General features: G+C 38.9%; 1 protein-coding gene and 1 pseudogene across 2 annotated transcripts in view; one reads left to right on the forward strand and one right to left on the reverse strand.

Moving 5' to 3' along the window:
- The window catches only part of MALRD1 (MAM and LDL receptor class A domain containing 1), a gene marked incomplete at both ends in the record, with an annotated part of 625,033 nt that overhangs the window by 567,718 nt on the left and 30,239 nt on the right, over window positions 1-27,076 (reverse strand). The window contains 3 exons of the mRNA XM_079776420.1: window positions 6,355-6,451; window positions 15,575-15,736; window positions 15,825-15,916. Of these exons, the coding sequence (XP_079632546.1) occupies window positions 6,355-6,451; window positions 15,575-15,736; window positions 15,825-15,916 (351 nt within the window). The remainder of the gene's footprint in view (window positions 1-6,354; window positions 6,452-15,574; window positions 15,737-15,824; window positions 15,917-27,076) is intronic.
- LOC307102120 (interleukin-17 receptor D-like) lies at window positions 21,675-23,852 on the forward strand (annotated as a pseudogene). The gene is made up of 2 exons: window positions 21,675-21,892; window positions 21,982-23,852. The product of its transcript is annotated as an interleukin-17 receptor D-like (transcript).

Here is a 27,076-nt window from a genome sequence, read left to right on the forward strand (position 1 = left end):
GGGCAAAGTTTACAGAGATCCTCCTATTCAATGAAAGTACAGTGAATGTTTATGTGTTGAGAAAATCGGTAATTTACTGTTTGAAGATGTGAAAATAGTCTAAAATAGTTCTTTAATATTATAAAAAGAATTTAGTTTTATTGTACACCTTGCAAAATGTTCAGAAACCATTAAAATACTTATATCCAACATTTTTATGAAGAAAGTCATTGACATTTCAATAGTAAAAAGTACATATAATAAAATAATAAAGTTATTTTTTCCCCTCTAAAGATAATACTACACTTAATCTATGTAATACAATCTCACTATCAAAATTTTTCCAACTTTAAAAGACCTGGGGAGGTGGTAGGAGTAGGGAGGAGGGGGTGAATGGGGTGGAAATGGGAAGACATCTGTAAAACTTTCAACAATAAAGATAAATTTTAAAAATTAAAATTAATAAGTTACTTTAAAATTTTCCTTTTAATTTACATATGGTAATATTAATATTTTTTGGTATTCTATGAATTTTACCAAACAGAGAGCCAGTATCTGCAAATTCATTAAATTCCACTTATTGAGTCAGGTCTTCTTTGATGTCATTCACCAATGTTTGGGAGTTTTCAAAAAACTGATCCAGCATAAATTTTGTTAGATTTATATGCAAAACTTTACTTTGATTGTATTACAAATAGCACCATTTTTCTAACAGAGTTCTAATTATTCATTGCCATACTATAGAAATATAATATTGATTTTATACTGACCTTACATCCTACTACTATGATAAATTCATTTACTAGTTCTAGAAGCTTTTTGAAATATAAATTCTATGATATATTGTTTTAGACAACTGTGTTATTTGCAGATATGAATAGATTTATTCCTTCTGCTCCACTTGCATGCTTTACTTATGTGTCTTGCCTTATTGCATTGGCTACGACTTCCTATTGAAAAGAAGTGTTAAGAATGGACATCATTGCTTGGTTCTCAGTTTTAGGGGTAAAGCATTCATCTTTTCATCATTATGTCTGATGTTAGCTGTTGAGTTTTTGTACATGCCCTTTATTCCATTAAAGATGTTCATACTTTGCTGAGGTTTTTAATCATGACAGTATGTTGAGTGCTCTCAAATGCTTTTATGAATCTATTGATATCATCATGTGCTTATTTTCTTTAGTCTGTCACCATGGTGAATTACAGTGATTGCTTTACAAACATTGAACTAGTCTTGCATTTCCCAATGATTGTGGTGTGTTATCTTTTTTATATATTACTGGATTCTATTTGCTAATATTTTAGTAAAGATTTTTTTGTGATAGAAATGTTGGTGGTTAGTATTCTTATAATATTTTTGTCTAGTTTGGGGATTAGGGTAAAGCCACTCTTACAGAATAAGATGACAAGTGTTCACTTCTATTTTCTGGAATAGAAAATATAAAACTGGTGTTATTTCTCTCCTAAATATTCAATACAATTTTCCACTACAACCATGTGGTCCTGGAGTTCTCTTTAACAAGATTTTCACTATGAGTTCTATTTACTTAATAAATATAAAATTATTCAGATTATCAATTTCTTCTTCAGTGACTTTGGTTGCTTGTGACTTTCAAAGAATTTGTTCATTTCATATAAATTGTTGAATTTATGTTCAGAGAGTTATTTGTTGTATTCCTTCACTGTTATTCTTTTTAATATCTGAAGAGTCTTTAATGTTAGCCCCTGTTTCACTCCTGATATTTTTAATATGTGTCTACTCTCTTTCTTGAACAGGCTAGAATTTTGCCAATTTTATTTACCTTTTCAAAGAACCAACTTTTCGTTTTAATGATTTTTTCTATTATTTCCCATTTTTAATTCCATTATTAAGTGACTTAGCTTTAACATGTTCTTTTTCTACTTGATTTATATGGATAGTTAAATTATTGCTTTGGGATCTTTCTTCTTTCCTAATAATAAGCTTATACCTATTAATTTCCCTCTAAGCTCTGCATTAGCTGTATTACACAAATTTTAGTATTATATTTTCATTTTAATTCACTTCAAAATACTTGGCTATTTTGAAGTATGTTTTATTTAAATGTGTATAATTTAGTTTCCAAATAATTGTGGATTTCTCAGATTTATAATTTAATTTCATTTTGGTCAGAGGATATATTTTATATGATTTCAATTGTTTTAAAATTCTTAATTTTTGTTTTGTGGCCCCAGTAGTACATGACCAATCCAAATCAGAGCCTGAAAATTTCAATACTAATCCTGTCTTTATTCAATAATTTTAAATTTTGTTCATTATTGATATTGATTTTTTCATTAATTTTGATTTTTAATATATTGTATTAACATATTATTTATCACTAGAGGCCCAGTGCATGTAGGGTCCCCTACACGCTTTCGCTTTCGATCGTGGTGGAGCTGGGTGCCTGTCCTCTGGTGCACCAGGCCTTTCAGAAGCCTCCACCGGAGGCTTCTGAAAGGCCTGGTGCCAGAGCAGACAGGCACCCAGCTCCCCCGCTTTTGATGGTCCGCGGCGGGACGTGAGCTCGCTGCCCCAGAGGCCCCTTCTGTGCCGCAGCACAGCCATGGTGCAGATGCTGAGCTCGCGCTGCCACTGGCAACGCGAGCTCAGCGTCCAACCGGCCCAATCGGCTACCCCAGCCACCCCAAGTCCCGCCCCCTGCGCCTCCCTCTGGCCCAATCATGGGCGTAGTGGAGTGATGGTAATTTACATATTACCATTTTATTAGGTAGGATGATTAGTAGACATCTTAATTTACTTGGGCTGCCACAACAAAGTTCCATATACTGGGAGGTGTGAACACGTGATTTAAACAATAGATATTTATTTTCTCACAGTGCTGGAGAATGGAAGTCTGTGAAAATTGTCTAGCCAATGAAATGGTCAAAAACATGGACTTTTCCCATTTCTTCCTTTTTCCTGTCCTGTGAAATGTACAGAGCTTCAACAGTCATTTGGTGACCATCAAATGACAAGCATCAGGCAAATACCAAGGAAATCCCTTGTTCCCTGACTTTAATAATTAGTACTAAATAGTATTTAATGTGGTGTATTGAAGAAACTATACCATAACTACCTGTCTCCTCTATTTTCTTAAGTCACCTAAGAGAACATTTCTGTTTTTGCATCCAAATACATTTTTAACTCTACCTTCCACTGGAGTAGGATTTTCTGATGGAGATATACAGAACATGTTGCATTGGCTTTGCCTAACGTCTCTGATGCTTCCCTATCCTGACCATAATCACCAGGACTGCATGAGAAAGAAACCTCTGATTCTAGATAGCTAGCTCTGACCCAGGGCAGTCATTGTCAAGTATAATAATCAACATAAGAATAGCATCCCAAATATTAGTTCTAATCTTAAACCTGAGATTGGCTAGCTTCACAAAAAATGTCCTGAGAACATTATTTAAAATATAGTCCCCATCCTCAGTGATTCCCTTCTAGCAGGTCTGTAGTGAAGCCTAGAATCAATCACTCCTCCATGTAATTCTGAAGATTACCTAAATTTAGTCTATAATGATAGTGCCTGAACTTGACTGGAGAGCCTCATTTGGAAATTTAATGTTACATAATTTTACCATCTCTCACATTCTTGCCATTTGCAAAATGCAATTCTATCCAAATGCCAATTCTATCCCATCATGCTTTATCCTGTTTCTCCATTATTAATACTCCTAGCACTGTTTTCCCCTCACTGTTCACTCTGAGAAACAAAATACAAAACTTTCTGCACACTCACTTCTAAAGAACACATGATGTGACCTTACCTGAATACTAGCTTTTTCCATAAGATCACTTCCGTTGTACCTTTCCCAAGGGCTGACATCCTTTTCCAATGCCCCATATAACACAAGGCCCAAAATTAATTTTGCCATTTCTCTAAATCCCCATTGTTTCTCCTACACAACTGATTTATTCTTCCATGTATAAAAACGTCTTGGCTCATGATACCCAATTTATTGTCCTGTGTCATCCATACTCATCCATACTGCTTTCCATATTCACCGAAGACTTCAGTCTTGGATTTTTTTTTTTAAGTTCTCTTCTTTAGCCCCAAATTTTAAAATTTTGTATCAATTTAATATCCATGTGAAAGGTCTAGCCAATATTTAGCTTTAAAACTCATGCCTCAACTTTTGTGAACTTTATTTTCACACCATCTCAAAAACAATATGGTAACATTATCTAAAACTATTATCGTAGAAATTGTAGGCTGAAATATTTTTCTATTTGACCACAACTTTTCCTTTAATGTCCAACTTTCTGATGCTCTTACTTCTATTACTATTGCTTTTTTACTTCTATAATAATTCTATAGAGCTCTTCTGAGTGCTTACTAAAAGACTTGGCATTTGTCTTTTGTAATTTATTGTGGTGCATTTACATTGGCCTTTGACCCAGTATATGTATCTTGGGTAATTAGGGAAATGGCTTTGGTTCCCAGGGCCAAATGTGGAGAGAAAGTTCATGTTTGAAACAATAGTAGAGTACTGTTACAGGTGATTTCAATTCCAAAACACAACCCCAGCATGCTCCTGTGTAAATTTGTAATGCAAATAATTTCAATGACAGCAGCCCATTCCTAAATTCCTAACAGTTCATAAAGTCCAACCAATAGCTGACTTTATTGTCTCACTCACCTTTGAGAGTGATTAGCTAGAATGGCCAATGATTAGGACTAGTTAGGGATTACTTTGGTGGACTCCAGTTTCTGCAGAAACTATGAAGCTGAGATATATCAAGACACTGATGAAGTGATCAAGGTCTGGAGCCAGAGTCTCATTAAAAATTAAGCATAAGCTGGCTGTGCTCTAGACCCAGGAATACCATGCTGGTTAACAGAGGAAGGCATATTGGGGGAGATATAAATAGCAAAGTAGTCACTAGAGTTTGCTTTGCCTGAAGTTAACCATGTGTTCTATACTGATATATTGCATTCCTTCTGATAAGCCTAAAAATGTTATCTTCATTTGGTGACAAGGCATTGAAGTTTATACTTCAATTATTTACTCCTAGAAATGAGTGAGTTATATTCTGTCCCCTTGAAGTTCTCCATTTCAATTTATCTATATTCAATTTATCATATAGTGATTTCTTAGCTAAGATATGCTGAGCACAAATATTGCAAAGATGAAAGAGACCTTTATGTGTTCCAATGTCATCAACTCCTATCTTGTTCTGGGTGCTACATATTTGTAGGCCCTTATCCTATAAGTAGGAGTGCTGTTTAAAATCCAAGCACAATACAGACACCATTTATCAAGATTCCTTGGTTTCTCTCAAGTAGACCAATCCATCTCTTCTGTTCTTAAAATATTTACTATAATTACCATATCTTTACACCAAATTAGAACTTGGAATCCTCTCTAAAAAGTAACTATCTTTATTCTGATAAATCATACTACAATAAAATAAAATTTAGGAAGGAAAAAAATTCTGTCAACTATCTCACATATATATAATTATTGCTGATTCTTAAACTACATTCATTTTACCTAACCAAATTAAATTTTAACATTGCTATTTTCTATTGATAACAATGTGAATGGGGAATTGAATACTATCTACACTAATAAAAGAGAAATATGCAAATTGACCATAACTCCGTAACGCCTATCAGGAGTGAGTATGCAAATTAATCCAACAAAGATGAAGAACTAATTTGCATATGCAGGCACAGAGCTGCTGGTGGGGCAGGACGCCTGCTATGAGGAGGAAGGCGGGGGGCGGAAGAAGCTACAGGAACAGTGCTACAGCCAGGAGGGAGGACTTGCAGGCTCCCGGGCAGCTAGGAGTGAAGCCAGGGAAAGGAAGGCCTATTGCATGAATCTTCATGCAATGGGCCTCTAGTTCAATTAATATAATTAAGGGACCAATATGGATCATTTTTGGATCTGATATATGTGGTTTATCAATGTAGCTATCTCAGTTTAACTAGAAAACAAATTATAATTAATATCTCCATTATGTCTCTCAATGTAATGATCACATCAACTCTGTAAGAACTCAATTTCAAGTCTGTGGAGGCCAGTTTTCTCTCATTTTGCTAGAAAGCACAGAGTTCTCTTGGTAAGATATAACTAGCCAGTGTAAACACTGCTACGAGGTTTCAAATCTGAAACTAAATTATTCCCTTCAACTCTTTATAGCATCAGAGGCAGTGAAGAATAGCCTATATTCACTACTGGCATAGATCTAGTTATTGTTAGACAATTTATTACACAATGGATAACAGGACACTCTAAAACATCAGGCAAAAATAAAGAGCAGATCAAAGTCATTAAAAAGTTTGTATTGCACTGAATTTATTCTACACAATGAGGATCAAAATGATAAAAAGTTCTTACCATTTGCAGGCAAGCAGCCTGAACTGAAAGATATATCATCAATAGCTATAACTTCATCCTGTTCATGAGTTGAAACCACTTGACCTTGAAAAACAACCTACATGAAATAAAATAAAATGATTTGCAAAGCTTAAAGAAAGGAAAACAACCTGCCCAAAAATACACAAGAAATAAACAAAAATACAAAGCAAAGAACATCACTATCTCACAATCTTAAGGTAGAGAGCCTACAAATAAGAAACATCACTTCCTAGAAGCACTTGGGTAACCATGCCAGTTCCAAGTGGAAAGGGATCCAAGTATAAATGCTAAAGGACTGGAAAAAGTACAGTCATTTCTGTGTCTCACATGTCTAGCATAGGTTAGGTAACATGTTTGTGAAATGATACAACATTCACCTGGCTTCTGCCCTATAATCATCCTCTGAGTTTGGTTCCCATGTGTTCATACTACTTAGTATTTATCAGTTTTTGTATCCATGCTCTATCTTGAACTCTTATTCTTGGCATTTCACAACTTTACCCCATTTTCACCTCTGGTTTTCTGAATTTTACTCACAGTCTTGCCTTGGGTGTCCTTGTGCTATCCTCCACATTTTCTGCCATGATCTAAACATAGCTTGAGACATTGACCAGAAATGGTTGTTCAGTGACTTATTGTTACAATCACTGAACATTATATTGTGATGTGCAGCTAGTCCAAGTCTGCACTAAGAGAAAATACATAGGTATAATTAATCTGAGAAACTTAGAAAAAAAACTACTCTCCAGTCTCCTAATTACTTAATCAAAAGAAAATAGGTGTGTTGGTAAAGAGTATTATCCCACCCTTAGTAAAAATACCATTGACAATTTGGGCTTAATTCATGGATACATTAAATTAGTGTTCATTACTAGGCCTTGTTTATAATATAAACATTTTATTATTTTAAAGAGGCAGCACTGCTTTTGAGCTTAACAACAGGTCTGCATGCAGTCAACCCCAGAAGATCATTTTGCTGTGCTGCATTCTCCTTTGTTCCTGTTCAACATGGTGCACTGATACATTTTGATCAAACCAGACACTATCTGCCAGACTGTTAGAAATATGAAGAGAAATATCCATAACCTATTGAGCAACTTGTCAAAAAGTAGCCCTAAAAAAAAGTCTTATTTTCTTCACATAAAACAGAATAACCGTGTGACTACTTAAAAGCAGGACCAATCTATCAAAGATTGTTGTGTAGGGATGGTTTTATATGAGGGCAGTGGAGAAGAGTGGTAAAAGTGTATATTTGGAACCAGACTACTTGGGTTCAGGTACCCGCTACACCACTGAATAGCAACATGACCTTGGAGAAGTTACTCAAGATGTCTGTGTCTTGGTTTTTTCTTTGTAAAAGGGTATTGACAAAAAATGATGCTATTACCTATGTGATAAAGCATTTACAAGGATAAATGAGTTATATGTACAGCATCACTTGATACACAGTTAGTATTTAAATAACTATTATAACATAGATTTATTAAAATATTTAAGCTATTATATGAATACTGTGTTTACAGAAAAAAAATCTATTCTCTGCAGATTAACATTTCATTCTTCTTGAAAGCCTTTTCATATAGATACATTCCCCAGTCATTGCTGAGCTAAGCTTACACACACCTCTAGTAGCATATGAAAAGAGCTAAGTAGAAATAGGTGTTAACTAATCGTCAGGCTCTTCTATTTTTCTCCACACTCTTTCCCCAAACCCATTCATCCTCAGGATTTCAACTGTCACCCAGGTTGATGAAACACAAATTTACATCACAAATGTCAGCTTCTCTCCTGGGCTCTCCTCCCACATCTCCACAGCCTGATGTGCATTTTCACTCAGATAGTGTTAAGTCCGTTCTAATTCATAATGTTCTTTCCCCTTGAACTGGACCTGTCACCTGACCTTCATTGTCTGACAATGGTACTGATATCATTGTAATTAGCTACTTATTAATAATAGGAAAGAAAAAAGGGAAAGCCAGAAATTATAGCACGTCATTTGGGCAGCTTCACTAGGAAGCTGCAACTTTGCACTCCCCAGGGAACATAAATACATGCCCAGTAAATGTGGGGTGTCATAGGGAAGGTACTTGCTTGTCAATCACACCTGAGGACAGAGATGGTTGGCAAGAATGAGTGTGGCCACTGCAAGCCCATGAAAGTTTGGGAGTGCATAATCCTCCTTAACAAAGGAATTCTCTCTCTTGTTGCTCTCTCTTGTTACTCTTGGCTCATGACTCCTGACTCCTTGGGCTCTTTTGCTTCTGCTTCCTTGCATTCACCAGTACAGCCCAGAGCCAGGCAGACCCCGTGTGCAATGTACTAACGATCTGCAGCGGGAAACACAAGCTAAGCTAACCCTGATGCTGGATTAGATATGGCTCCCACATGGAAAGGAAACTCTGGACACTGGCTCTGATTTGAGCTCTACTAAAACCCCAGCTGAGCTCTATTTCTTTTATGACTGTACTAAGGAAAATGGGACTTCAGAAACCCTGGGTGTAGTTCCATGTATATAAAACTTTCTACAATGTTCATCCTCCCACGGGGGCTTCCAGAAATGCTTATTCCAAGAATCCCACTTCTACTAGCAACTGGGGGAGATGAACCCCTCTCTTATCCTGTAACAGTACCTGAAGATGCTCAAAACTTCAAATTGACCTTTGGAATTACTTTCTCCTTCAGTCCCATGTCCAATCAATCAAGACCTAGGAAGCCCTCTCTTCTTTTCATGCCTATTTCTAATCCTCTATCTTCACACATGATCTAATAAAGTAAATTAAATTTAAATTACCTTCTTACCTTCAACCCTCTCCTCATCAGAGTTTTTAATACATATAACATATTTATTGATTTAACTAAATTATTGTTAACTTCGTATAACTGAAGAAAAGTTAGTGTGAAAATTGGTTGCCATTTGAGCCCACTGATCCAACAAGAGGAAATGTTTTTCTATTTCTCTAAGTGTAGGGGAATTTACTAACAGATCTTCATAGCCACAAAACACAAGATCCTTCAGGCATAACTAGATCATCTAGTTACATATATTCCAACAAAAAGATTTTCCAGGGATTTTGGTTGAGATCCTAAAAAGAGGAATGGGTTGAAACATATAAGGAAGTGGAATCCCAAGATGATTTTTAAAAGCCAGGTCCTGTGATCAGAGGCTGTGTTGGGGTATAGTAGTTGTATTTCTTAGGAAAGTGGTGTTTAACATTCCTTGTTTTCTTCAAAACTTGGGCAAAGGGTATTTTTCCCCAAACATCCTCCTCATTTTAACTGTGTTAGGGGAAATAATGAAAGTTAAAAAAGTGGCAAAATCAAAGCAGATCACAACATAGATAATGGAGTTCGGAGTTGGCAGCATCACAAAAGTCAAGTTTGGCCTGCTCTGATCCAATAGTAAACATGAGACAAATTCCTTTCAGCCCTAACATTTTAAGAGAAGATGGCCTTTGAAGAGAGTGAAGGGGTCAGCTCTTGAGCTACTTGATTTAAATCTTAGATAAACTTTGACAGGCCCTAGCTGGTTTGGCTCAGTGGATAGAGCGTCGGCCTGCAGACTGAAGGGTCCTGGATTCGATTACGGTCAAGGGCACGTGCCTGGTTGCAGGCTTGATTCTCTCTCATCATTGATGTTTCTATCTTGTTCTCCCTCTCCCTTCATCTCTGAAATCTATAAAAATATTTTTTTAAAAAATACACAAAACTTTGACAGCAGGTGAATGGATGTGAACCTAACTTGGATTGTACAAGTAACTTCATAAACAGAAACTCTTTTTATTATTTATTATATTAGAGTTTCTTAATTAGTAGTATACATTCAATATCATTTCCTAAGTAAACAGGAAAGATGACTAATCCTGTCCCCGTCATGTGTTCACATAGTAAATATTTTTTAATTAAAGGTAAAATGACTTAGATTATAATTTTGAAAATTTTGAGAGTAGAATTTTTAACAATTCATTAAGATAACAATTCATATTGATTTGTATGAATAACTTATTTTTTGTCTATTTTTATAAAATCTACTGTTTCAGAATAGGAGGCTGCTGAAAATTCTCTGGCATTCCTAAATGAGAAGTAAATAATAGCATATTAAAAATGCTTCCAGCTATGGCTGATTTTGCTCAATGGTTAGAGCACCAGCTAGCACACTGAAGGGTCACGGGTTTGATTCATATACCTTGGTTGCAGGTTCAATCTCTGGACCTGGTTGGGCTCGAGCAGGAGGCAACCAATCAATGTGTCTTTCTCTCCTTTCTCTCTCCCCTCCCCCTCCCTTCCACTCTCTCTAAAAATCAATGGGAAAAATATCCTCACTCCTCAAGTGAGAATTAACAAAAAAAATGCTTCCATATCTTTTTACTAGTAAAATTTAGGCACTGACTGCTCATTTAGCTTAAGAATTCAAACATTCAACTTGAAAACCATTGTCAGTGATATATTTAGCAACATAGTATTCATTCCTTTCTATCCATAAAACCAATACATGGGTTCCCGTCAAAACAAAAAGGAAGGTAGGGGGTAATAAAGGAAGGTTTCACTTGAATTGGGGACTAAATTTCTCTTTTATGTTATGACTGTTTTATTCTTTGAACATTTTAGGACAGTAGTACAATTACTTGCTTATGTCTGCAATTTTGAAAAATGTGATTGTGGCTAAACTGCACCATACAATGCATAATAATATTGTTTCATCCAACACTGCAGACAAAAGAATATCTAATGAGTTTCATGCAACAGATCTGACCAAATCTGGGGGTTGAATGTTTTTTCTATCTTATAAATCCTCATACTGCTTTAACATGACAAAAATTATCGTGGTTCAGTGACAGTGACTACATGATTGAGATCTGAAATCAAACTAATCTGCTTGGAGTTAGTCCACCGTCTAAAGCTCTTAATCCTCATTGAATAATGGGGTAAATTATAGTTTTATTGCAGAGTACTGCTGTGAAGGGTCAATGAGATAATATACACAAAGGACTAAATGCAGACTTTACACATAGTAAGTGCTCAATAAATTGGTGGTTGTTATTATTCCTTAAACATCTTCATGACTTACTGAAACTCAGCCGTCTTTGTTGACTAAATGCATAAACACCACTCTTTGTTTATGTAGCAGTATTTTCTCAAAAATTAGCATGCTTCAATTTTCTTAAGGGATGGACCCAGGACTTTACAAATGAAGGTGATAAAGCCCTCACAGTCCAGAGGGTTTCTTAGAAACTAATGCTGAGCCAAGGTCCAGGTGGGTCTAAATTCTCCTATTTATATATTTCTAAAGGAAGCACGGATGGCTTTAAAATTACCAGAAGGCAGCATGGAGAGGAAATTGTGAAAAACAGAATAATTCTCAGAGGCTTGTAAATTGATGAGGCAGCAGACACTGTCTGGAGATACTGATTACAAATGCCCTCCAATAAGCCTCTCACTATAGCTTTTCAGGAATGAGCTACTGGATGGTGACAGGCAGTATTACAAGCACAGCACATCTCTGTGGCCCAGCCAAACAGAAGCAAATGAACATCTGCTCACTTGCTGACAGGAGAGAACTAAGGCATACCTGCAACCTGAAAGATTGATGTAGCCAAAGGTCCCAACAGAGTCATATTATTTCCTAATTTTTACAAAGCCTGTAAGGTAGGAGCACTGTTTCTATATCAGCAACAAAGTATTTGGGGAAACAAATTAATACACTGCACATGCGTCTGCTTTGGATGAAGCCACTGCTGCATTTTAAAGCATTCAAATGAATAACCCTGCTGCCTCAGCTACAGCTGAACTGCACTGGAGATGATAAATTTAGGAATTTTAAGTTTTATATTTAGCTACTACACATATTTAATCATCAACCCACACAATGTGCCTTTTGGGAATGGACAGATGAGAAAGACAAGGAGGCTATTTTAAAAGGTCTAACCTACAAAACCAACAGGTTCCAGCTCTGCCCAACATCTGAATGAGTTGCTCTACCAGTAAAAAGCCTGACCTAAGGAGAGACCGTTTGACATAAGAAAATAGTTCGACTTTTTTACCATCCACTCTGTTAGAAAGATGGAAAAGATGTGTAAACACTGATAAAATTTATATATAAACAAGATTCCCATGTCAGTCATTAAAGTTTATACAAGCATGCAGACAGAAGGACTTCAGCAGGTTCATCCTGCAGCATCTAGTCAATGAGACTCAATCCCCTCAAAAGCACTCTTGGCTCCATATTATTGCTTTTGTTGTTACTGAGAAAAGACAAGGAGACATAAGGGAGTAAGAAGAGAAGTGTAAGAAATAAACTAGAAATCTCTAGCACCTCAAGATCCACAACAAATTAGATACATTATTGGTGTCTGGATTCTCATTCCACACACCAAATCCAGGAACACATGACAATATACCAGTAAGAGGTTAATATCCAATATATGTAAGGAACTCAAAAAATTCAATAGAAAATAAACAATATGGGCAGAGCACCTGAGTAAACATTTGTACAAATTGCTAACATGAAAAGGTGCTCAGCATCACTGATTATTAGAAGAATGCAATCAAAACCAAAATGATATATACTTCACACATGTTAGAATGGTAAGGATGTGGAGAAACGGAAACCTTTATGCACTGTTGGTGGGAATGTAAATTGGTCCAGCCACCATGGAAAACAGTATAGAGGTTCTTAAAAAAATTAAAAATAGAACTACCATATGATCCAGGAATCCCACTTCTGGGTATATATTCAATGGAAATGAAATAACTGTCTCAAAGAGATAGCTATACTACCATATCTGCAGCATTACTCATAATCGCTAGGACATGGAAACAACTCAAGTATCTGTGGATGGATAAATGAATAAAGAAAATGTGGTGTATTCATACAAAGAAATAATTCCTAAAAAAAGGAAATCCTACCATTTATGACAACATAGATGGATCTAGATGGTATTATGCTAAGTGAAATAAGTCAGAAGAAGGAAGACAAATATTATATAATCTCACTTATACGTATAATCGAAACAATCCAAACTCATAAAAAACAAAGAGTAGAGAAATGGGGATGGAAAGAGACTTTGCTTTGGGCAATGGATGCACAATGCAATGTATAGATGATGTTTTATTGAGTTGTACACTTAAAACCTGTATGGTTTTGTGAACTAATGTCACTCCAATAAATTCAATTAAAAATAATAATAACTTTTAAAAAGAGCAGAATGGTAGTTGCCAGGGGCTGTGGTGTGAGGAAAATGTTAGTCAAAGGATACTAACTTCCAATTGTAAGATGAATAAGTTCTGGGTATCTAACATGCAGCATGGTGAATATAGCTAATAATACTATAATATGTACTTGAAAGTTGGTAAAAGAGTAGATTTTTTTATTTTTAAAAGATTTTTAATTGATTTTTAAACAAAGAGGAAGAGAGAAGGAGAGAGAGAGAAACAATGATGTGAGAGCAAAATATCAATTGTCTGACTTTTGCACACCCCCTACTGGGGATTAAGTCTGCAACTTGGGCAAATGCCCTGACCAAGAATTAAAATGGAAACCCTTGGGTGCATGGGACAGGGCCCAACCAACTGAGCCACACTAGCTAGGGCAAGAGAGTAAATTAAATGTTTTCACCACACAACAATAAAAACAACCTATAATTATGTGACGTGATGGGTGGGTTAACTAGCTTTATTTTGATAATCATTTCACAATATATACCTGCATCAAATCATCACTTTGTACCCTTAATTGTACATAATTTCACATGTCAATTCTATCTCAATAGAGCTGGGGAAGAACTCTTTTCCCATTAACATGGAGCTAGGAACATTCCCTGAATCCCACCTACAGCATCCTTAGTGCCCCAAATAAGTCTTTGTTAAACAAATAAATCAATCATTCATAGGAGAACTTAAATGCCTAATGGCTTAAGATAACCTCCCAACACACACTGATATATCATTTAAATTGAGTGCAAAGGCTCAAAATGACAGAACTGTGTTTCTTACCATATAATTCCATTTAAGTTTTATCTGTCCAGGTGTCATTTAACCATCTACTAAGTGTTTTTCTTTTAATTTCTTCGAATACACATTTAGTTTACAAAAGTCTGAAAATTCCAAACTACTGTGATTTAATGACAGCTCAATTAAAATAAATATGCCATTCTTATATCTTATAATTTAATTTTTATAATAGTGACCCTGCTCATTCTCCTGTCTTTCCTCTTTGCCATTCAAAATAGCTGAACTTAAAATTAAAACCAGTTCAAGTCCTATATTTAAGCAAATGCTAAATTCATCACATATCAAATGATTTTGCACTCTTTAACAAAATTATAAAATTGACTATATTATACTATCTTAATAAAGATGATAAAGGAAACCCATTTGGGCTATATTAGCTCACAAATCAGGTTTAAAAAGAAAATTAATTCAGAATAAAATGCTTTAAGATCCTCTTTTAACTGGAAAAATTTTGCTTGGCTGTCCCAAATGTTAAAATATGCAATACTTTTCCAAGAACCCTTGTAATAATCATTAGATTATAATTTCCACCATACATAAGTTTTATTAGGTTGTATAAATAAGTTTAAATTTTAATGATTTGCTTTGACTTTATTTCTCAAAACTATTTTGGAAAATAAAGACTATTGAATAATTTGAGTTTAACCATGAAATGAATATGACAATTATTTCATTTCAGCAGCATTTGGAATTAGCATTTAATTAAACAGTCTATTTCCTCATTGCCCAACATAACCCTGTTCTCTCAAAAGCATGAGAAAAATCTGAAAGGAAAGTGGGCCTTAAGAATAAATGAAAAGAAATAGGACATTGGAATAGTGAGAGAAATAAAAAAAAAAATGAGGGGGATTCAAGAATTTAAGAAGAAAATTAGAAGGTTATATTTTACTGATATATCAATATATCTAATATTTATCAACTTCAGTTTTGATACATAAACATAAAACCTTTTTTAAGTGTCTTTTGGGGTGACTGCCCAACCCAATTTTCTGGAACTATTTGGTCTCAACTCTTAAAACTCCTTGCAAATTCCTCAGTCCTATGCCAAATGGGACAGTTACTCACATCCCACTTTTAATTCACCTAGTACTCTCTAAAAATCAATAAAAACATATTTTTAAAGGAAGTTCTTTTAAAAAATTGCATCTTATCATATTTCTTTTAAAATAGCTAGAAAATATAACAAACATACCTGAAATTTCTGGGAGCACTGAATTCTGATGGTCTTTCTCTCCCACTGATTTTGGGGCCCCGCTATGTTTTGCCATAAAGGTTGAACAGGACCCCCACACGTAGTTTGAAGGCCAGCTGTTAATTTGCCACTCATATGGCTAGAGAAGTAATAAAATGTAATCTGTGAAAAAATAATTAATATTCAAACAATTATAATAAAGAAGTTCCCAAATGTAAAATGTTTTAAAGTGCTGTGTGCTTTCAAATACCTGACAAGCATGCAGGTTATTCATCGGAAGAAAAACTCGGCTTCTTAAGTTTGAAGGGGAGTCCGCTTTGGAGACCAGTGAGAGAAAGTGGGCTATTAGAAACAAGAGTCAGCATTTAGATTTAGGGTAATCACTGGTAAACTTAGTTAATACACCATGCAGTAATTCAGGCTTATATCCACATTAGATCAATATACTTTTGCTCAAAGAATTAAACATTTAACTATATTATTTGCTTTTGCAAATGATCTGACTGGTATTTTTACTTCATTATATTACCCATTGAAATAACTAATTGAGATTATATTCCCTATAGCACTATTATGGGCTGCAGTCCACAACCCAATTTAGCTTATATAACGTAGAAAGTTATAATTCTGCAAAGATGGTATCCAGAGAAAACATTATGTTAGGACTGCCCTCCAAAATAAGCAATTCAATGAGGAATTCAAAAGAGATCATTGTTTGCTGTGATTTTCTCCAGAAAGGATTGGATCAAATAGTCCCAGCTTTTTCCAGGATTATGGAAAACAATACTGAGCCCTGATACTCTCTTGTATGCTGCAGTACAGGCTGTGCCAGCTACTGTTTAAAAGCCTATAAAATAAATGTAGTCCTAGCTAGTGGTTAGAGTGTCGGTCCATGGGATGAAGGGTCATAAGTTTGAATCCAATCAAGGGCACATGCCTCGGTTGCCAGTTGGGGTGTTTGCAAGAGGCAACCAATTGATATGTCTCTCTCACATCAATGTTTTTCTCTCTCTGTCTCTACCTCTCCCTTCCACTCACTCTTTAAAAAGAGAAAATGAAAAAAGTATTCTTGGGTAAAGATAAATAAAAATCCTATCTAATAAAGAGGGAATATGCTAATTGACCTTCACACCACCACAAAGATGGCGGCATCCACAGACAATAAGGAGGGAATATGCTAATTGACTGTCCTGCCCTCAAAGATGGCAGCGCCCACAGCCAATAAGGAGGGAATATGCTAATCGACTGCCATGCCCTCAAAGATGGCAGTACCCACAGCCACAAATTGGCGGCGCCCAGTCCCCTCAGCACCATCGGGGCCTAGCCTTACCACATGCCTACCTCCGGAGTCCCCCAGGCCCCTCAGCCCCCCAGCCCCCCAGAGCCGGCCCGAGGCACAGGCAAGTCTTGGATATCAGCTGCCCAGCCACCCAGGGCCAGGCCAAGGCACAGGCAAGCCTCGGATGGTGGCTGCCCAGCCACCCAGGGCCACCCGAGGCTCAAGTAACCAGGGCCGGCCGAGGCTTGTGCTGCTGGCAGTGGCAGCAGCAGAGGTGTGATGGGGGCATCGCCTCCCCCTGATCACCGGATCGCCTCCTGCCCCTGAGGGCTCCCAGACTGTGAGAGGGGGCAGGCTGGGCTGAGGGACCTCCCCTCCAGTGCATGAATTTTCATGCACTAGGCCTCTAGTAAATACATAAATACATAAATAATAACATTCTCTGGACTTTCATAGATTTCCTGGAATACTTGACAAGATTGTAGTATATAATCTGGGAACCATTATTTTCTGCTTCTCTATTTGGTGTGCCACTATTTGTCAAAAAGAATGAAAAAATGATGTTGATGATGATTATGATGATATTTGTACCCTAGTTACTTAGTGGTATTTTAAAGCTAAGTTGGAAATCAAATTTAATTGTCACATCATTAGTAATCAATAGTAACATTATGAAACCTTAAATATCTCTTGTTCCCTAGACCTATTCCAAAATTGTACTCTAATTAAGCAGAAAGCAATGACATTAATGATTACTTATAGATATAGTCTGATGCATAATTGAAATTCCAGCAATAACAGAATGTACTCCCTGAAATCTTCTATCTATAATAATAAAAGCACAATATGCTAATTAGACCGGACGTCCTTCTGGACAACCTTCTGGATGAAGCTTGGGCAGCCAGGGAAGCCCGGGTCCCAAGTGCCAGCCAGCAGCCAGAGGGAAGCCTGGGTCCAGGGTGCCAGAGGGAAGCTGGTGCCGGCAGCAGCGGGGGAGGAAGGCCTATTCTTACATGAATTTCGTGCATCAGGCCTCTAGTTATTATGTATCTAATAAAAAGGTAATATGCTAATTAGACTGGATATCTTCCAGACGACCTTCTGAATGTCCTTCTGGACAAAGCCATGGTGGCGGAGCCAAGGCAGAGGCAGTTAGGGGTGATCAGGATGGCAGGGAAGAGCAGTTAGAAGGTTCAGACGGGCAGGGGAGAGCAATTAGGGGGATCAGGCCAGCAGGGGAGAGCAGTTACAGGATCAGGCCAGCAGGGGAGAGCAGTTACAGGATCAGGCCAGCAGGGGAGAGCAATTAGGGGGATCAGGCCAGCTGGCAGCCAGAGGGAAGCCTGGGTCCAGGGTGCCAGAGGGAAGCTGGTGCCGGCAGCAGCGGGGGAGGAAGGCCTATTCTTACATGAATTTCGTGCATCAGGCCTCTAGTTATTATGTATCTAATAAAAAGGTAATATGCTAATTAGACTGGATATCTTCCAGACGACCTTCTGAATGTCCTTCTGGACAAAGCCATGGTGGCGGAGCCAAGGCAGAGGCAGTTAGGGGTGATCAGGATGGCAGGGAAGAGCAGTTAGAAGGTTCAGACGGGCAGGGGAGAGCAATTAGGGGGATCAGGCCAGCAGGGGAGAGCAGTTACAGGATCAGGCCAGCAGGGGAGAGCAATTAGGGGGATCAGGCCAGCAGGGGAGAGTAGTTAGGGGGAATCAGGCTGGCAGGGGAGAGCATTTAAGGGGATCAGGCAGGTAGGCAGAGGTGGTTAGGGGCGATCAGGCAGGCAGGCTGGTGCGCAGTTAGGAGCCAGCGGTCCCGGATTTTGAGTCGGACATCCCCCGAGGGGTCCTGGATTGGAGAGGGTGCTGGCCAGGCTTAGGGACACACACACCCCGACCCCTGTCCATGAATTCTGTGCACCAGGCCTCTAGTATAAACATAATTTAGATGATGTTATCATAGTGATACAAGTGGACTATCAGTTTGTTCCTACTTCATATTCAGCAAGTAAAGCAAATGTTAAGCAAGTGATTAATTAAATAAGCCTAAAGAGCCACATTAAAATATTGTTTTAAGTTTAAATAATATTATTAGCAATGCAAATGACAATAGTATTCAACAGGCCCTAAATTACTGTTTATAAATATTCAGCTACTAAAAACAAACATTCATAAATATACAGGCAAATTGCTTTCATTTTTTAAGAAAATTACTTAAATTAATCATGTTTATTTTTTTAAAGTTTGGTCAAAAATCAGATTTGCCACATTATGCTAATAAGTATTAAGAGTAGCATTTGCAATAAAATAATCAATTATTTAAATAAGTAGGGTATTTTATAAATATAAACTATGACATTTTTTATGTGCTATGACACTGTAAATTCTGTATTTTGTCAGAAATTAAGTAAAGGTTAATCTTTAGGTTATCATGCAAAGTAAAGTTTTAAATTCAGAAAGAGCTTGAGGTCCTTTAACATTTGTATTGATAATAAGCTTTCCTTCCATGGGCAAAAAAAAAAGTGTTCAAAATGCATCCAATAGCAATTTCTTGTTTTCTACCTTTAATTTCAACTTGGTGATAATAACAGACATATTTTTAAATGCACTTGTAATTTTACCTTATTCTCTACAGTTTTCGTATAGAATTTCTTGCTTTCCATAAGACTTAGTCATCAAATCTATGATTATAAAAGAAAGCAGATCCTTGGCAGCATAACCTTTTCCCACATGCCCATTCCCTCACCTGACACCCCTCCTACTACTGGCTCTAAACATCAAGAAGAGACTTGTGAAGCTGACAACAACAACAAAAAATGTAACCAATGTTCTCTCCACACACCTCTCTTACTCCTTGAAGGAACATAGTAAATCAAATCACACATATATCATCATCATAATCATCATGTATTTACTATTAATCTCTAATATATTCACTTGTTTGTTTATATGATTCATAAATTCCTATTTTAAGCCTACCTCCCTAAAAGCAAGTGCATAGTATATCTTCAAAGCATGCTTAAAATAAAGTTGTGACAAAGTGATAATTATTAAGATTACAAAGAACATAAACAGCATGATTTCATTTATAATTATAAATGTTAATGTCAAAGGGCTTTCAAAATTATTTTTTCTTATTTACTGAGTAGGTGTTGGAGTAAATTCCAACATAACCAAGATTGACGACCAAAACAGGAGAGTATATAAAACATAAGCAACAAAAAACATGAATCAAGTCTTGAGACTAAATCCAATAACTTTGGCAGTGAATTCCACCAACTTTGATGCTCAGGAAAGAGAAGGTAAAATTTTCAGTCTTGCTTTCTTCAACTATTAACAGGCAGTCTTGTGTTTCCTCCATTTCCCAAGTTCTAAGTGATTAATGGGTATGATTGTGAGCAGAAGAAACATAAATCCTATTGCATGCTACAGAGTAATAAACTGGCTCAAAGGAACAAACACATTGAGTATTTTAGCAGTGAAATAATATCAGTTCTTAAGAACATTTTCCAAAATATCAGGCTACAGGAATGGATCACCATGACAAGGTCCAAGACCTGAAGAAAAGGTTAAAATGTCAAACTTTTAGAAAGGAAAAGGTGTGTTCATTTATGACAGAAATATGCCTTAGTTCAGATAATAGAGAGGAAATAATTGTCTTAGATATAAACTCCTTCTCTCTATTTATATAGAGAATGTCAATAAAGTGAAATTATAAATATCAATAACTAATCATTATTATAGTAATTAGTCATTATGATTTCTAAAAATCAAAATTATAATTCAGTATTGAGGAATACTCAATATGTAAAGATGTAATCTGTGGCAGTAACAGCATAAAGGTGTGAAAAATGGAGCTAGGTTGGACAAATGCTTTCATAAACTATTGCAATTAAATTGGTATTAATCCAATCTAGATTGTTTTATTCCCCAGGCAGCTACTAAAAACTTGTTCAAAAACAGATAGGTGGAAAAGTGAATCACTATGACACAGTATAAAATATCTATGTAGCACAATCAAAAAAAGATAGGCCCTGGCTGGTTGGCTCAAATGGTTGGAGCATCAGCCTATAGCCCAAAAGGTTGCAGGTTTGATTCCCCGTCAGGCCACATACCTAAGTTGCAGGCTCGATCCCCAGTGGGGGCTCCTACAGGAGGCAACTGATTGATGTTTCTCTCTCATATTGATGTTTCTTTCTTTCTCTTTCCCTTCTTCTCTGTAATAAAAAGAAAAAAATAAATACAAAACTTATCCTCCAGTGAGGATTAAAAAAGAAAAAGTAAAAACAAATATCAGGTGGCAAGTGTGAACCCTATCTTATCTCTAATTGTGATATGTAAATGGATAAAGTATCCAATCAAAACTTTAAGGTTGGCATCCTATATAATAAAAGCCCAATATGCAAATTGTCCCTTCGACCAGGAGTTCGACCAGGAGACAGGCCCCCTCCCCCTGGCCAGCCTGCCATGGTCAGTGGTGGTAGGGGGGAAGGGAGGCCCCTAGGAACCCTACCCGTGCACAGGCCTCTAGTGTTACATAAAAGTATGACCCACTCATAAGGTGTGTCTCTTATAGAAATCTTGTAGTAAAGATAAAAACATAACATACAAAAAAATAATAATAACAAAAAGGAGAGCTAGAATTCCAGGGGGAGGGTGGGGACATTTTAACACAAAAAAAAATTGTTTTAGAAATAAAGGACACTTATGGTATGGCACACTCTGCCACCGCTGCCCCTGGTGCCACCGGCCACTCTGGGCTGGCTTGCGGGGGTTGCTAAGGCACAGACTATGGCCAGCCAGAATGGGCGAGTGCACAGCCATGGCCCCCTGGCTGCAGCTCGCCTCTGTCTTCTTCCCTGTCAATGCCTGTCTAAATGACTCGCAGCTGGCCATGAGGGAGTGGGGGGGGGGGGGGGGGAGCTCCAACAGAGCTTGGGGCACAGACACCTGTGGCTGGAGAGGACTGGGGCCGGCTAGCAGAAGCAGTGGGGCTGCACAACATCACCTTCAGATATAACAAAACACAGAATGGGCCAAGTGAATCTGTTCCAGATTGGCCCAGGGGCCTTGGGTCGTCTCTGACGTAGGCCTGAGTTCCAACCTTGGTTCCCTACTTACCAAATCAGACTGTACCACATACTTGAATCCTGTGGGGAAGCATGTGATTGCTGATGAACATCACCATCAGTCAGTTCGCCTGTCACGACCAAGTGGCAGTCACCATTCTTTGGGCCCCAGGGGCCCTTGGCATCGAATTCCTAAAAGGATTTCGGGTAGTACGGGAGGAGCTGAAGTCAGAGGAGAGACAATTCCAACAACTGATTCTAAAGGACCCAAAGCAGCTCAACAGTAGCTTCAAAAGAACTGGAATGGAATCTCAGCCTTTCCTGAATATGAAGTTTGAGATGGATTTCTTTGTAAAGATTGTCCCTTTTCCTTCCATTAAAAACAAAAGCAATTATCCCCCTTTATTTTTCAGAACCCGAGCCTGTGACTTGTTACAGCCGGACAACCTGGCCTGCAAACCCTTCTGGAAGCCTCGGAACCTGAATAGCACCCGGTACGGTTCGGATATACAGCCACACACCTTTGCCTTCCGCTTCCTCTACCTCCATTACAAGCTCAAGCATGAGGGACCCTTCAAGAGAAAAGACCTATAAACAGGAGCAAAATACAGAGACAACCAGCTGCCTCCTTCAAGATGTATCTCCAGGGGATTATATCATTGAGCTGGTTGATGACACTAAGACCACAAGAAAAGTGATGCATTGTGCCCTAAAGCCAGTGCATTCCCCGCGGGCTGGGCCCATCAGAGCTGTTGCCATCACTGTGCCGCTGGTTGTCATATCCGCATTCGCAACACTCCTCACTGTGCTGTGCGGAAAGAAGCCACAAGAAAACACTTATTCGCATTTAGATGAAGAGAGTTCTGGGTCCTCCACCTACACCACAGCATTACACCTACACCTGCACCAGAGAGAGGCTCTGGCGCGGCCGAAGGTCTTCTTCTGCTATTGCAGTAAAGACGGCCAGAATCGCATGAAGGTCGACCAGTGCTCTGCCTACTCCCTTCAGGACCTCTGTGGCTGTGAGGTGGCTCTGGACCGGTGGGAAGATTCAGCCTCTGCCGAGAAGGGCAGAGAGAATGGGTCCTCCAGAAGATCCACGAGTCCCAGGTCCTCATCGTGGTCTGTTCCAAAGGCATGAAGTGCTTCGTGGGCAAGAAGAACTACAAGCACCAAAGCGGAGGCCGCAGCTCAGAAAGGGGAGCTCTTCCTGGTGGCCGTGTCCGCCATCGCCAAAAAGCTCCGCCAGGCCAAGCAGAGCTCCTCGGCGGCGCTCAGCAAGTTCACTGCCGTCTACTTGGACTCTTCCTGCGAGGACGATGTTCCTGGCGTCCCGGACCTGAGCACCAAGTACAAGCTCGTGGACCGCCTGCCCCAGCTCTGCTCCCACCCGCACTCTCGCGAGACCACGGCCTCCCGCGAGACCACGGCCTCCCGCAGCCCGGACACGCCAGCCGAAGAACTACTTCCGGAGCAAGGCAGACTGGTCCCTGTACGTGACCATCTGCAACATGCGGCAGTTCGTCCACGAGGAGCCGGACTGGCTGGAGAAGCAGTTCATGCCCGCGCAGCCTCCCCGGCTCCACTGCCGGGAGCCAGTTCAACTCCGGCCTGGTGCTGAATGACGTCATGTACAAACCGGGGCTCGAAAGTGACCTCAAGGCTGAGGTGCCGTCCCCGGGTCGCCTGAGGGGCAGCCGCTGGGCCCCAACGAGGCCGTGGGCACCCCTGTCCTGCACGCCGGGAAGGCCGCGGGACTTGAGCATCTACGACTCTACTCGTCTGTGCCCTCCTCCGAGCTGTCTCTGCCCCTCCTGGAAGAACTCTCAGCGGACCAAGCTGGATCGTCCTCACTAACCGAGAGCACGAAGTCCTCCTCAGGCCTGGGTGAGGAGGGCCCTCCTGCCCTTCTGCCCAAAGGAAGAGGCTAAGCATTGCCACTTTAGCTGCCACCTCTCTCTGGCTCCCAGCTCATCTCCCTGGTTGTGCAGCCCACTTGGAGCTGAGGTCTCCTACAAGGATGTTTGGAGTGAAATTCGGGCCAGTACTTGTTCTCCTGGCCCTTATCCTCTCACAGATATCTTGGCAAAGTCTCCAGTTTTCTAAAACCATATGGCGCTTGGAAAGGCATGTCCATAAGATCTGACAGCAGCTTGCCATGGTAGGCCAGACCTTGGGTTAGAGCCAGTACTGGGAGGTCAGGAGGAAACATATAAAAAGAAACGGGAAAATACCTGCACTGATCGTTCAGACTTTAATTTATCTCTGCAAACTGTCTATTCATTGTTGGCTACTTTGGTTTTAAATGCTTTGTAGAAAAAACACTTTTAATACTTTCACAACCACAGAAATCAAATGCCGGTCTATCTGGAGTCCATGTCATTAGAGATGATACTCCTGTCCACTTTAGGTGTGGAATTTATGATGCCATGGGTGTTTAAAAGGTCAAGAAGGTGACTGAACATATAATCACCTTTCATAAAATGACTCTTAATGTATTCATGGGTGGCATGGCTGGCTGAGGTGGGGGCTGCAGGGCCAGGATGACCGTCTAGACCAGTGGTCACCAACCTTTTGGACCTCACGGACTAACTGGCCCGTGGACCATAGGTTGGCGACCGCTGGTCTAGACCATTCTTTCTGAGATGAGTTGGTCAACATGCAAAAGGCACCAGAGCTCAGCTCCCAGGACAACTTCTGGGTCTGAGTAGCATCATATGAGGGCCAGATCTGCCTACCACGCTTTCCTGGGCTACCTTTATTGTGTTGTATCTCAGATGGTGGTGCCTGGAATTTTATTTTTGAGAGACTGATACACAAATGGACTCTAGTACTGGAAGTTGCAGTTCATGTGTCATTTGGCCTCTGATCTAAAAAGCTCTGTCCAGAATATTCGGGGTCAGAATCTACTGAAATACAACAGTGTGTGGAGGTTGTAGCCAGTTAATCTGCTGAACTGGTTTTGACTAATGACAAACCTCTTTTTAAGAAGGTGAAAAGGAGGGTGTCATAGTAATACATAGAAATGTTTAAAAATGCTTTAAAAATGCCTTAAAAATATATATGTTAAGAAGGTTTTAAAATGTTTAAATTAACTTTCCTTGAAACTTAAAGTGTGATTCCCCACTGCCCTGAAGCGTGTATACCTCATAGATAAGAATTTGAACTTCAGTAAACAACTCAGAGTGACTTGTCAAGATAACCACCTAAGTGAGTAATGTACTCTCCCTAGATAACCACATGTAGCCCCTTGCCCTGTTTGAAATTAACATGTGTCCTGGGTTTGATTGTGGTCACCTGGGTGGCTGCAAGTGGGGTACAGGCTTTAAAACTGGGGTCCAGACCAGTCAAAGTGCTCGTCTGTCGAGACAGCCACAAATGCCCGTCCTCTTGCCAGTCCAGCAAGGGACGCTGCTCCACGCTCCTCTCTCTGCCAGACAACAGAAGAACAGTCAGTAACACCTGATTGAGAGGCGACCGAGCTCTCGGGTGAGGAACGCCGGCCCCCTGCATCAGGACCAGACCAGCCTAACTGCCGGACCCCCAAGGACAGCACCACTGGGATCCCACTTAAGCCTGTACCCGCAGCACCAGGAATTGTAATATAATGCTGTGTAATTTGCAACTGCATATGTTTCATGTGGTATAATTCCTCTGGCAATTGATTAAATTATTTTGCGTACGCTTAAAATTTAAATTAAAGCCTCTGGTCTTTGTTGGTCCTAAGCCTGCCCTCTGGTCCTGCTTTGTGTAGAGTAGTATCTTCGCTAACAACTACTTGAATGTCCCACACCTGCACGGTTAAAGTTTATCTCAAGGGACGCCTTAGATAAACACCCCAGATCCTTTCCCAGGATCTCCTTAGGACAGAGGGACTGTCCCAAAGATGAATGTACTCTTTGAATATTGTCTAAAGAAGACATGGGACCTGAAATCATTAATTTCTTGAATCTGAAAGTATTCCCCCCACAAAAAAAAAAGAAAAAATGGACATTTATAATGAAAACAGAATCAACCCATCAAGAAACTATAAGACTTATAAACATATATGCACCCTTTCACTCTCTATAAGAATTAATGAAAAAATATCCTCCAATGAGAACAACAACAAAACAATTATAAGGATGCTCAGGGAACTTAGTGACAATTTCACCAGCATAAAAACAGACAAGCCATAAAAAGAACCAGTCAGAAATAAAGAATAGAAAAACTGAAATAAAGAATACATTAGAGCAGCGGTCACCAACCTTTCAAACCTCACGACTGCCAGTGGTCCACGGACTACTGGTTGGCAACCGCTGCTCCAAAGGTTTCCTTAAGGTTTCCTTAAACCAGCAGTCGCCAACCTTTTGAAACTCACAAACCACTAGTGGTCCACGGACCACCGGTTGGCGACTGCTACATTAGAGGGAATTGAGTAGATTAAATGAAACAGAGGACTAGACCAGCAATTTGAAAGATAAGGTAGCAGAAAATTCTCAGTCAAAACAGCAAAAAGGAAAAAGCTATCTAAATAAATGAGGATAATTTAAGAAGTCACTGGGACACCAAGTGTACTAACATTCAGAAGGAGAAGAGAGCACAGAGGATTAAAACCTATTTGAAGTAATAATTATGAAAATCTTCCCTATCCTGGCAAAGAAAATAGAGACACAAATCCAGTAGGTATAGAGAGTCCCAAGCAAGGTGAACCCAAAGAGGGCCATACCAAAACACATCATAATTAAAATACAAAAGGTTAAATACAAAGAGAGAATGGTAAAAGCAATAAGAAAAAAGCAGTTAGTTACCTACAAGGGATCTCCTATAAAACTGTTAGCTGATTTCTCAACAGAAACTCTGCAAGCCAGAGGGACTGGCATGAAATTGTCAATGTGATGAAAAGCAAGGATTTATACAGAGAGTGCAAAGTTGGTTCAACATATGAAAAACAATCACTAACTTGATAAAGAAAAGGCCAAAAACCTCATGATCATCTTGATAGCTACAGAAAACACACTTGATAAAGTCTAACACCCTCTCATAATAAAAAAAAACTCAACATAATAGTAACAGAAGGGAATATGCTTACCTGATAAATGGCATCTACCAAAAGCCCTCAGCTAGCATCATAACTAATATAAAAGATTGAAAATGTTTCTCCTAAACATTTTTC

This window comes from Cnephaeus nilssonii (genome assembly GCF_951640355.1).
Source record: "Cnephaeus nilssonii genome assembly, chromosome: 1".
NCBI classification, from domain to species: Eukaryota; Metazoa; Chordata; class Mammalia; order Chiroptera; family Vespertilionidae; genus Cnephaeus; species Cnephaeus nilssonii.